Source organism: Plasmopara halstedii (genome assembly GCF_900000015.1).
Source record: "Plasmopara halstedii genome assembly, contig: Scaffold_650, whole genome shotgun sequence".
Lineage (NCBI taxonomy): Eukaryota > Oomycota > Peronosporomycetes > Peronosporales > Peronosporaceae > Plasmopara > Plasmopara halstedii.
In genome coordinates this window covers 1425440-1437800 of record NW_020187567.1, presented here as the reverse complement: position 1 = coordinate 1437800, position 12361 = coordinate 1425440, and the positions used below count along the sequence as shown (strand labels likewise).

The 12361-nt window shown below is 40.9% G+C and overlaps 4 protein-coding genes across 4 annotated transcripts; 2 read left to right on the top strand and 2 right to left on the bottom strand.

The window, feature by feature from the left end:
- Positions 1-561: 561 nt before the first annotated feature.
- PHALS_12924 (inositol-3-phosphate synthase) lies at positions 562-2115 on the top strand (the record flags this gene model as incomplete). Its single annotated transcript, XM_024728573.1, has 1 exon — positions 562-2115. The coding sequence occupies one exon, from the start codon at positions 562-564 to the stop codon at positions 2113-2115; it is 1554 nt and encodes a 517-aa protein (XP_024579037.1).
- Positions 2116-2352: 237 nt separating this feature from the next.
- On the top strand, positions 2353-2613 carry PHALS_12923 (stress-associated endoplasmic reticulum protein 2-like; the record flags this gene model as incomplete). The annotated part of the gene is made up of 2 exons (XM_024728572.1): positions 2353-2439; positions 2506-2613. The coding sequence occupies 2 exons, from the start codon at positions 2353-2355 to the stop codon at positions 2611-2613; spliced, it is 195 nt and encodes a 64-aa protein (XP_024579036.1).
- Positions 2614-3256: 643 nt separating this feature from the next.
- PHALS_12922 (RxLR-like protein) lies at positions 3257-3936 on the bottom strand (the record flags this gene model as incomplete). Its single annotated transcript, XM_024728571.1, has 4 exons — positions 3257-3414; positions 3479-3599; positions 3662-3804; positions 3861-3936. 4 exons carry the CDS (start codon positions 3934-3936, stop codon positions 3257-3259), a joined length of 498 nt encoding a protein of 165 aa, XP_024579035.1.
- A 214-nt stretch (positions 3937-4150) lies between these two features.
- PHALS_12921 (adp-ribosylation factor gtpase-activating) lies at positions 4151-7660 on the bottom strand (the record flags this gene model as incomplete). Its single annotated transcript, XM_024728570.1, has 9 exons — positions 4151-4204; positions 4266-4330; positions 4398-4630; positions 4705-4802; positions 4864-4977; positions 5056-5313; positions 5378-5482; positions 5551-5829; positions 6923-7660. 9 exons carry the CDS (start codon positions 7658-7660, stop codon positions 4151-4153), a joined length of 1944 nt encoding a protein of 647 aa, XP_024579034.1.
- Positions 7661-12361: the final 4701 nt, after the last annotated feature.

Genomic DNA, 12361 nt, shown 5'->3' with positions numbered 1-12361 from the left:
ACTTTGTAATCGTGGATGAGCTACGAGTCATTAATATTCTATACCACAAGCTATCGCACACTTTCGTCTATATCCCATCATCAGTATCGTATCCAAACTTCGAATCTTCCGAGGACACCTCAGTAGCGACCACTGGATTTGATCAAAAAGTGTCTCAAGATAATTATCATCAAGAAAGATTGAATGTAGTGCAAGAAAGATCTAGAAAACCAAGTTCCAGCTACGTTCTAATATGTGAAATATGCCGTCCGTTCTGATCTCTGCTTCAGCTTTTACCACAGCTGCATCTTGCTCTTATCATTCTGATTTATTGCCGATAAGAGAAGCGTCTTATTCCAAGCCTAGCCCTTGTAAGGTCCAAAACCCTACATTTGTTCGAAAACCTCAGAGGTCCTTATTTAGTTTTGTTCTTAAGTGTCATGACAAGATGTCAAGGAAACAATATCTTAAAGAGAGGCTATCACTTTTCTCAGGGTCTAATGTTGTAGAATACAATCTCAAGTCACTTTGAAATTCTCTTTCTACTACTCAAGCCACTTCACTTCTTCCACGCTCTTGCCAATGGCCACTTCCGACTTCTTTCGCGAGCCCTTTACAGTCAATAGTCCAAATGTCGTCTATACAGAGGATGAAATCACTTCCAAGTATACGTACACGACCACACGAGTTGAAGGCACAGTAGCTACGCCTGTTGAAGAAAAGTACACGTTTAAGACACAACGGAAGGTACCGAAAGTTGGAGTTATGATTGTGGGTCTTGGTGGTAACAATGGATCAACACTAGTGGCCAGTGTTATTGCCAATAAGCACCAAATTACGTGGAATACGAAGGAAGGGGTGCAGCATCCCAATTACTTTGGCTCAATTACACAGGCCTCGACTGTACGTCTTGGCACGAATGCTAATGGCGAGGGCGTCTACATTCCGTTTCATAATCTCTTGCCTATGGCCGCACCTAATGATCTAGTTATTGGTGGCTGGGATATCTCATCACTTAATATGGCTGAGGCTATGAAGCGCGCGCAAGTACTTGACCATGACTTGCAGCGTCAGCTTGTGCCGTACCTTGAAAAGATCAAGCCATTGCCATCGATTTATTATCCGGACTTTATTGCTGCTAACCAGGCTGATCGTGCTGATAATTTGCTAAAAGGCTCAAAGCAAGAAAATCTCGATGCTCTTCGTCAGCAAATTCGTGACTTTAAGCAAAACAATGGACTTGACAAGGTTATTGTGCTGTGGTCTGCCAATACGGAGCGTTTTTCCGATATCGTTACGGGTATAAATGATACTTCGGCTAATTTACTGAAGTCTATTCAAACAAATGAAGATGAAGTGTCTCCCTCGACCATTTTTGCCGTAGCTTCGATCCTCGAAGGCTGTTCGTACATTAATGGTAGCCCACAAAACACTTTCGTGCCCGGTGTGCTGGATTTGGCCGAAGAAAAAAAGGTTTTTATCGGTGGTGACGACTTCAAGTCGGGCCAGACTAAGATGAAGTCGGTATTGGTGGATTTCCTTGTCTCGGCTGGTATCAAACCCACATCAATTGTAAGTTACAATCATTTGGGAAACAATGATGGCAAGAATCTCTCTGCGCCGCAGCAGTTTCGCTCGAAAGAAATCTCCAAGTCGAACGTCGTTGACGATATGGTGGCCTCAAACCGCCTGCTATACAAGGAGAATGAACACCCAGACCATGTGGTAGTGATCAAGTATGTGCCATTCGTAGGCGATAGCAAGCGTGCACTCGACGAGTACACGTCCAAGATCTTTATGAATGGAAACAACACCATTTCAATGCACAACACATGTGAAGATTCGCTATTGGCAACGCCATTAATTTTGGATCTCGTACTTGTGTGTGAGCTTGCAGAGCGCATTACAATTAAAAAGGAAGGCGCAAAGGACTTTGAGCACATGCACTCGGTTTTGTCCATACTTAGCTATATGCTCAAGGCGCCACTTGTACCACGCGGGACACCAGTTGTCAACGCACTCTTTGCACAGCGCGAGTGCATGATCAACATCTTTCGTGCCTGCGTTGGTCTTGCTCCTGAGAGTCATATGCTGCTCGAAAATAGGTTGGCTAGCGAGATAAACACGCGCCAGTAGGCTTACACAGACCTTAGAATTTCTACTTTGCTTGCATAGTTAATTTTTTGATCAAAATATATTGCGTTGCTAATAATAATATTTTGATTTCTGTATTAAAATTATCTTCCAAAAATTTCAACTTTGAGTCTCGTGTTTTCTACATGAAATAGTTATGGGATCTGTAGCCACGTGGCGAGTGCTATTTTTGATTAGCGAGACTTCCATTTTGACATTAACATAAAGACGTCGGTGACCATGGCCAACTCGTTACGAATGCGTTTACGCTCCGAGAAACATCTTGCCAACATTACAAAGCGAGGCCAAGTGTCACAGCCTAAAAAGGTATTTGAGATTGTTATAGATACTATGTGCTTCGGATTATTAACATTGTTTATCGATCATTAACAGGAAGACAAGGGCTATAGTGTGGGTCCTATCCTGTTTGGCTTTTTCGTATTTGTGCTAGTTGGTTCAGCGTTGGTACAGATATTACAATCTGCGCAGTTTGGCCTGTAAGCTGAAGCCGTCAAGATCATTTTACATTCAGTCCAGGACGACACGTTTATCGTAGACGCGATAGTCTTTCTGCTATAACTTATCGTTTATCAAGAAAATATTAAACCATTTTATCTTGTTATTTTTATCTGTCTTAAATAAATTTTGGAATATGCCTCCTTTCTGTTAAAGGATAGAAACGACTTTTTGTTCCTTCTGGTTGATATGAAAAAGAATTGACTCACACTATAAGAGTCGTGCGGGCGACAAAATGCATTCGCTCGTAGATACTTTGCCGAAATAGCCGTTCGAGAAGCTGCATGAATGTCGACAACTTTGATGTTTACTAAATTAGAAATTCGTTTAATGCAACTTGCTCTTCTGATTTGAACCCACCTATTCACAGCAGTTCCTGTCCTACCTTTCGTGAATCAGCTTAGTTATTGACAAATCATAACCTAAACTACTACGGCAGACATTTCTAATTCCATGGTCATATTTCTCGATGAGGATAGGACTAATACATAACATGAGCACACTCTTCACAAATTTATAGATATCTTTTTGAGCAGTTGGGGTTTCAAAGTACCAAAACTCATTCATATCATTCTAGTATAGACTCGGCCCAATTTGCTACTGACTTGACCAGCTTGACTTTTGTGATCTACAGCTCCGAGTGCAACGACTCAGTTTCCTTAATCTTAGCAATAAAGTCGCTCTTTTCCACGCATCCTACGCATTCAACGCCGCGTTCACCAAGAATCTTACGTAGCTGCTTCACACGCATTTTAGAATAGTCTGTGTTTGCGTCCGTCTTAACAGCTACATTTCATGAAAAAAGTCAGTCAAAGGCATAACAAGAGAATCTCCAATTACAAAGTCGTACGGTATCGCATGGAGCAAAAATCAGGATTCTTCTTCTCCAATAACTTGCATATCTTCATCGAATCCTTCTTAAATGCTACTTGACGAGCAACATCCTTCTTTAATGGCTCCAAGTTATAACACTAGACAAACAACAGTTAGTTGTCACTGTACTTTTCTCTAGCCGCTTCAGCACATTTCGTACCAGTTTATTATCCTTAGAACTGAGTTTTTTTCCACAATGCGTCGTTACAGCTTTTTCAGCAAGTGACTGCGAATTTCCTTTGGGACTTTTCTCCAATGATTGACCATACGTCGACTTTATTTCATCCACAACCTTGATACACACTGTCAAGTAGTTGTCAGACGCTGTGTGTTGTCACATATAATAACAAATTAAGTACCTTCACACTCCTTGTCATCCGCCAGAACAGCCACGGTCATAAGAGTCAGCAGCAGAATAGGCTTAACGCTCCACATATTAATCAGCTGGTCAACGGATATTCAGAAGTGCGGGTACGGTAGACACGTGTTCGAGATGTATCGGATCTAACGGGTTATTACCCATTTGTGAAGTAATCAAGCTTGAAAGGTATACATTATATAGTAAAAATGGTGATATCCGGCAATATTAATTGTCCAGATTAGAATAGTGCCACGTGGACAAATTAAACAAGCTTCTGCAATATTATTGCTAAGTATAGCGACTCTGCAAATCGTTAAAAAAGCCGCTAGTCATGGTTTTTAGCTAGACAATCACAATACATGAGCAATATTCGATTAGATGCAATAATAGTCAATGTTAGTACCTTTGCCGCCTTGTTCGCCATGCTATCCTTCATCAGTTGTAACTGATAAGCTGCTTCATCAGTTACTGACCAAACAATAAAAAGTGAAAAACTTTTTCACAGAGTAAATCAGTAATAACATTATAAACTTACACTCTCCAGACGTTGCTCGACCACGAGAATTATTGCCATAAAATGCATCGCTCGAGATCGATTGGGAGCCTTGAAATCGTGCCAATTGCGAACTGTCCAACTGTTGTGCCTCACCACCAAAAAAATTGTCGGAAGAAATTGACTTGGCATTCTTGTATTTGTCCAAAGTCGGCGTCTGCATAGGTGCAGCTTGATACGTTGGTGCTGGTAAGGCACTAGCTGACGTGCGCTCACTATATATTACAACATGAAGCATGTTAGAATTAACATTCACAAATTAAAAAGAAGCTGCAAAGGTATAACTTACTCTTCAACTTCTTGCAATGCCCGTGCCAAAGCTTCGTCATCTTTTATCTGTTTTTCGGCTGAAATCTCTTCAGCAGTTGGAGCGGGTGGTGGTGGATTCTGTAGATACAATATGTAAGCGTCACTAGTGATAATTCCGTTCGAGAAATTCAACTCGAACCTCAAATGGGATATCGTCAAAATCAAAATCATTAACCCCTGCAGGGAGCTTCGTCGCACCAAGACGTGTCGCTTTACCACCTGTGGACAGCTTCGTAGCTCCTAAACGAGATGACTTTGAGATAAAAAACACAAAGACCATAACATTGAGCGTGCAATGAAGGATAGATATTTAAGATACTGCATGTCATACCTTGATTTGCGTAGATTTTGTAATAGATGGCGTTGGATTTTCACCATCCTTCTGCCCAAGTAAAACCACTGGGCGGTTGACGCTCAGTAGACCAGCAGATGGATGACGTGCAGCAAGCGATATCTTTTTCACAGTAGGAGCCGCAGTAGGAACTTCGCGTTGCATGTGTCCATGCAGCGCAGTAGCAGTTGTCTTCTCGTTATCAATCTCAACGTCTTTAACGAGCGCTTCCAATCCATCAATTTCATTGTCACAAGTCTTGTACACAATAACAGCGTCAATGAACTCCTTTAGAAAGCATAAATGTGTTGATCGGTCATACCTTCTCCTCTTCTGGAGCAGAAATTTGTAGTCGAGATGCTTTTACCTTTTTAGCCAATGCAATCTTGTACATCTGCGCCGCTTTCGAATTGTACTTGGCTTCAATCTGCATGTAAAGGAACAGTAGACCTGAAAATTCTAGAAAAAAAGCTTAAATATGTCAATCTCTCGTACACTTGTCATCTCCGCAGCACCGTATTGCTTAAAAAACTTGCGAGCTTCAGCATTTCCACCTTCACTCATTGTTTTAAGTTGTTCTTCAGTCCACTCGTCCATGTCAATCGAGCGCACAAATGACAAATGCACGCCTAAACGTCGATGGTAACCCGAACAGTCTAGACAAATAAAGACGCCATATGTGACTGTAGCCCAAGTTGGATGACGCTTATTACAATCGAAACAGCCTTTATTGGCCACAGATGAGCGCAGCTTCTGGAACCAAGCGTCGCGCACCTGTGTCGGTACGAACACAGATTTAGTCATAGCACTCATACTTGTCAAAAACTTGCGGGAATTAAATTTAAGTCTACTTTGTGATCTGGACCTTATTTTTAGATCCCATTCAGAAATAAAGAGCTGTTAATATATAGGACGATGGATTTCTAGTGCAGTTCTTTAATTGACAAATTATAAGAATGTTCTGAATTTAAGCGATTTCACATATTTCATGCGTTCATCCTCCACTTCTTGATATATTTGTCAATACCTGCGTTTTGTTGGCACATGCTTGTTGATCAACAATTTTAGCAGATGCATCCAGAAGCATCAAATTACACTTCCTAATGATTACGCTCCTGTAGCAGCTTCGGGCGTCGTTAGGTGGCCGCGTGACTTCTTCATGTAGTCTGGAATGTTAGGGCCATCATACTGATCTGTGGGAAGGCCGAGAGATCGCCGAATGGGTACAACTACCATGGGCATAGTGATGCCAATGACGCCGATAGCACACGAGATTACCACCATGGGTTCGCGATCCAGGTAATGACGGATAAATTTACCGAGGGCCATTATAGCGTCCGAGTTATTTTTTTTATGTGAGAGTTGTCGTTATTATCGTGTTCTGTAAACCACACAAAATTTTAAGTGTTATCAAACAGGTATAAAATGATGCATAAAGTGAGTACTGAATCGCAAAAAATAGCCGACAAACACCCATTATTATTTTTCAAAAATAACGTTATTTGACCAACAATTTAGCCAATAAATGATTCTGCATCTTTCTGTCGATTTCCTCCGCGTGTTTAAGTCCCAAACTTCAAGCCTACAACTCCGTTTCATTTCTTCCTCAATTACACTAAGCAGAATTATCTTCTCCACGAGCTAACGGTTCAGGGCTATTTATGTGTATTTTTTGCCTAACACTTCAATGACATTATATAGATCAGCAAGTAAGACTCAATCTGTATTGATTGTCTAAATATTATCAAAGTAAAAGTCCAGCTGCCTAACGCATTTCCAAAGGTAAGCGATTCTTAAATGTTATGAAATAAGCTCAAGTTAGATAAATTACATTCACAAAAACTCAAACATGATGACGGTGGCATACCTGGCTCGATATCTGTTGACTTTTCAGTTTGGGGTTCGTGAGCGTGGCAAGATAAATAGAGCTGACAGCAGAATCTTTTTGCCACTTTTGATCGATAAACTCATCGGGAAATTTGATCTTCAACATTTCCTCCATAGAAGTAGCCGCATCGGTCGCTTCAAATAAAGTATCTACATGAGACACTTTTGATGCTTGAGATGAAATCAATTCAGCATGCTCGAAAAGAGCGCGGTACTCCGGACTTGTAAGAATCGCTTTGATTCGGTTTTTTGTCACAGCCTCTAGAAAATGAGAAGTGTCAAATTTGAGCGCGTCGAATGCTTGAGAGAGTGAAAGTTGACGAAGGTCCTGCTCATTTGCTGCTTTCTTCAATTCAGCTCTCAGGACATCAAGCTGACGCTTCAATGTTATGTTCTCCATCTTGTAGTTAAATAGAGCCTTCAGTCGTTTCTTATCCAAGTTGTAATTGTTTTTGAAGGCTTCCATTTCAACGTCAAGATGGCGTGCTCGTTCAATTTTTGAGTATGCTGAGCTTGGTGTATGCAGTACGTCTCGTTGACTATAAATACGCCTCGTTTCAAGAAGTAAGCACTCACGTTCGTACCACAGCTTCAGTATCTTCTTCTCTAGATTGTTCATCATCCATTGCTTGACTTTGTAGACAATTCGTGACGCCCAAAGATTTGGGTGGACCATAATTCCGTGATGTTGCTCTTGAAGCTTTTGAAGCTTATCCATGGTCGTTTTTAGCTGTTCTATCTTGTTTTCTTTTACCAACAGAATATCATCTGTGGACTTTGGATGTATCTTTACGAATGCTCTGGCTGATTCGACGGCTCGCTCAAAATTCGACCTTTCTTCCGTTGAAAGGTACCGGGTTCGCATATACGCAGGTTCAACCTTCAACAACACCAAAGCAGTTGCTAATACACATTGGTATAACTTCATTCTGCTTGTTCGTTCGCTACGTATCAAATTCTTAAATGAAAGAGCAAGTCAACCCTGTGTCTGTTTGATGTGCAGAAAATAACCGAATGTTTCACAGATGTTTTCCTTAATTTATGCTGCCTTCTGCTCTTTCTAATCGGAGGAAGACAGACTCAAGAAAGAAAGTTGAAGCAATACATTATATAGTCCGTTTGTATGAGTAGATTTGAAGATTCGTTCAGGCGACACTGCAACTAGCACTAGACTATCTTTCACTCAGAACGAGCGATTTGAATGAAATTCGAGCTCTTGGACTAAGAATTAGGCTCATGAGACTTATAATACATAAAGAGAGTTGCATATGTATAAAATCTGTTTATGATGGTTGTCGGCCTAGCCTAGATTTGTTCATTGTGAACATCAACGCACTGGAATTCAGGAATGCTGGACTTTTACCTTGATAACTAAGGTAATTCAGATTATAAAATACAGATAGATTGTGCTAAGTGTTATTGAGGGGGGGAAACTTGATATCAAGCGAAGTTGTAGGCTTTATTTAAGCTTAGGACTACGACAAGGTACAAAATTAATTTTTGGCTTGTAGAAATGAAGTTGCTGAAAAAAATAACAAAAGGGAAAAATAAAAATTAGGTTTAAAATAGTTGTAAAATAGCCCCGAGCTCTGGGAATGTAAAAGTCAATCAACTTAGCATTTGATTTGATTTCAACTGAAAAGGGTCCATGTAACTAAGCTTCACTGCACAATTAGCTTTCTGACCAAAAAATTTCGACTTCAACTGTCACATCAATCATTCAAACATGCTGACTTTATCTCGATAGTCGATCTCCTGATCTATAACAAAGGTCCAGATGACAAAGTAGGCTTGAAATGAATCCCCTAGCTTATTAAGCAAGTTTTGGCAAGTATGAGTGCTACGACTAAATTTGTGTTCGTACTAAATCGTGGTCCCAAAAGCTGCGGTCATCTGTGGCCAATATAGGCTGCTATCACTGTAATAAGCGTCGTCCTACTTGGGCTACAAGCACGTATGGTGTTTTCATCTGGGTATACTGTTCGGGCTATGACCAACGTTCATGTGTGTATTTGTCATATGTGCGCGAAGAATGGACTGAAGAACAGCTTGAAACCATGAGTAAAGGTGGAAATTTTAAAACCGTACGTTTTTAAGCAATACAATGCTGCGGATATGACTAGTGTACACATTAGTGTTCAAACAATTCTCTGTATCCAACTAATTTTTCTTTAGAAAGCAGATACCCGATTTTGAGTGCTAAAGGCACCACAAGTCGTTTGATCCGACTGCGTAACTACGAGTTTGCCTGAGAGAAAAAGTTATATCAGTGTTGAATGCATATCCGGAGTCTCGGAGATACTCTTCCTCTTGCAGACAAGCAAACCCAGCTTACAATTTATGTGAGCGCTAGTTGGACTTCTGTCATAACACTTTCGTTCAAGAAAGCGGGCAGGGAATGTGCAATTCATGCAGAGGAGAGGCGAAACTTTGAAAGCGCCTATTACTCGAAGAGGTCAAAGTGGGATTAACGAGGCAGGTTATGTGCTGGTTCGGAGCAACCTTTTATCTCACTTCTAGCGGTAAAAACCTTAGCTGCCTTACTCATAGGTTGTTGGTCGCAGAAGCCATATTTTTTCGTGGCTTGCTGACTCATTATCTTCTTGGGGAAATGCTGGCAATAGAATTCCAAGGAGATGATATCTGAGCTCAGTCGTGCGTATAACATTCATTATATGCGCAATGTCGAAATGATCGTGATATCAGCAAGATCTCCGTTCATAAGAGGACAGTACAATGGGTTATGTACCCGATAATGGTGTAAAACACCCTACAGTGTTGCCGCTTGGAAAAGTAAAAATTAAAGCATCAAAGAGAAGTAACATGTTAGTGAATCATCAAAATTACTCGGTATTGATGAGGGTGACGGTCTTAGTGAAAAGGTCCATGGGACACGTGAGATACTATCTGCATGCTACTTTAGATGGGGGTTTATTAATTTCTAGCAAAAGGATATACCAGTTGCAGAGTCAAGCTCTGACTATATCACTCAAGGTTTGGAGCGAGTTAAATTAGTGAGTTCTTGGCTAAATATATTGGCGGAGCGCTGCGATCGTATGCTTTTGTGCATGTGTAAGGACGCTTCAAATGTGAAAGAATTATCTGCGCGAGATGCGCGGTGGTTCTGCTAAAGGTGTTCAATGCAGTAAAAAATATCACTGATAATCATGGGCAATCAATCATACTTATCAATAAGGTTATATGTACAGAAAAGTCTACAACCTAAAATGCTGTTCTGTAACACGTCCTTGTAAGAGATCCGTTCGAGCCGCGATGTTGGCTATATTTGCTTACTGCTAGCATGCACAATTCGCTACTTGCCATCAGCTTTACCAACGCAGAAACTAAGCGCGGAGTGGTTGAAACTTACACTCTCTCTCACCTAACTCGATTCGAGCAGCACGAACGACAATGTTAATGAATTCATTCTGTTTCCTTACAAGTCTGTATGTGTGATTCAAAATTTGTTTCCAGAAATCAAGTTAGTTTTATGTCATAAACCGAAAGAACACCCATGGTTGGCCTCTCGTCCATGAATAATCAGTTTTTCTCGGCTAGAGTAGAGAAATGAAGAGAAGATATAGCCGTTTTACATTATACACTAGGGGCTTTGCGATCGTTCTACATAAATGTTTTATTCACAAAGGATAGCTGTCTTATCTCGTATTCCAGTACCCATGGTATCGATTCTGTGATCTCTTACCGTTTTTTCTGCATTCATCGATAATTCTACAAAATTAGGAAAGCCTTCAATTGGCAATTTGAGCGGCGAATAAGATCCTTGGGACTTATGTGGTCTGTGTTCACGAGCGTATAACTATCTCGATACAAACTTAATGAGTTTTGATGTTCCGCACGATAGATAAATCACTTGATGTTGCTGTGTTGTCAGGCCGCAGTAAGAGTGAACCAACTTTTAAGAAAATCAGGGCATTGCCTTTCTGTTTGACTCATAATAGCAGAATCAAACTCTGGAGACTCTAGACTTACCTGCATCAGTTCATTCCATCAGATGTAGTATCGGGGAAACTGTAAACACCTGCCCTAGCAGGGTCAACATTGGTTACCGCAACATATGCTAGCTGATTTTCGTCTCATTTATAGACCGCGGCTCACAACTGTTTTGCGTGTCGAGTATTGCTTAAAGCTCTACACATTTTGGACCCTTCCCGGCCAACGTTATATAAGGTTTCTGGACGCAATGTTTTGGATGCTTCGATTGGATCGATGACTTCCGCAAGATTCAATAATTCTTCTATTGAAAGGTCCCGGGTTTGCATATACACAAGTTCAACCCTCAGCAACACCAAAGCAGCTGCCAATAGGCGTTGGTACACCTTCATTTTTTCTTGTTTGTTCGCCGCGGGTCGAATTCTTCAATAAAAGAGCAAGTCAATTCTGTGTCTGCTTCGGAGGAAGACGACCAAGAAAGCTAACGCTTTACATTGATATAAAACGTTGGTCTGAGCAGATTTGAAGATGTGTTCGGGTAGATATGCTGGTTTGTAACTAAGCTGGGCTTCAGAGACCATGAAAGGTACGTGCGGCTCGATACTGTCTGAAATTGATAGCGAAACATGCGCGATCTCTGAACCCAAGAATGTGTTTTGCAACATTCTTGATGTCAAAAATAATTACAGCGTGAAACGCTCTTAAATTTAGACCTAAATCGGGGATATAATTTAATCCCAAAGCTCGCCTTATTGAATTGCTATCAGCCATCGATCGACGAAGTCATAGGCGGTAATGCACCACGCATATCTATCCTAGTAGAATCTTTGAAAGGGTTATGATCCCATCACTGCCGATAGCAGAAGATTTTTTAGTACGAGTACGAAGCTACGACAGCTTTGACGCAGGACATAGAAACGTTCAAAATGAGTAGCAATAGTACCTCTTTAAAGCTTTGAGCAATACTCGACACAAAATAACAATTGTAGGGTGCAGTCTGGAGATGAGACGAACATAAGCTATTCTATGTTGCGATGACCAATGTTGACCCTGCTAGAGCATATATTTACAGCTGTGAGCTGGGTTCTCCGATACTACATCTGATGGAGTTAAGTAAAAAAAGAAAGTCGTGAGTCTTTAGAGTTTAATTCTACCACTTAACTTCAAACAGGCAAGGTTCTGGTGGTCTTAAGATTATTGCGGTCTGACAACACAGCTTGTAACGGGATTACACGTGCCCTTGTGTGAAAGGACGGATCGCACGAAGATAGGTGTGGATTACACAAGTTGGTGTAATCAGGCAATGGTGTGGCTACACCGTAATAAGAAGCCGCCGGGCCTTGCAGGATTGCCAGTAGTAACGCATATTTCTATATTAACTAGGTAAGTTATAAATTACTGTATTAATCAGGAAAACCTTGGATTTTAGATATTGGCGGCTCTGCCGCATCTGAAACAATCAAATATA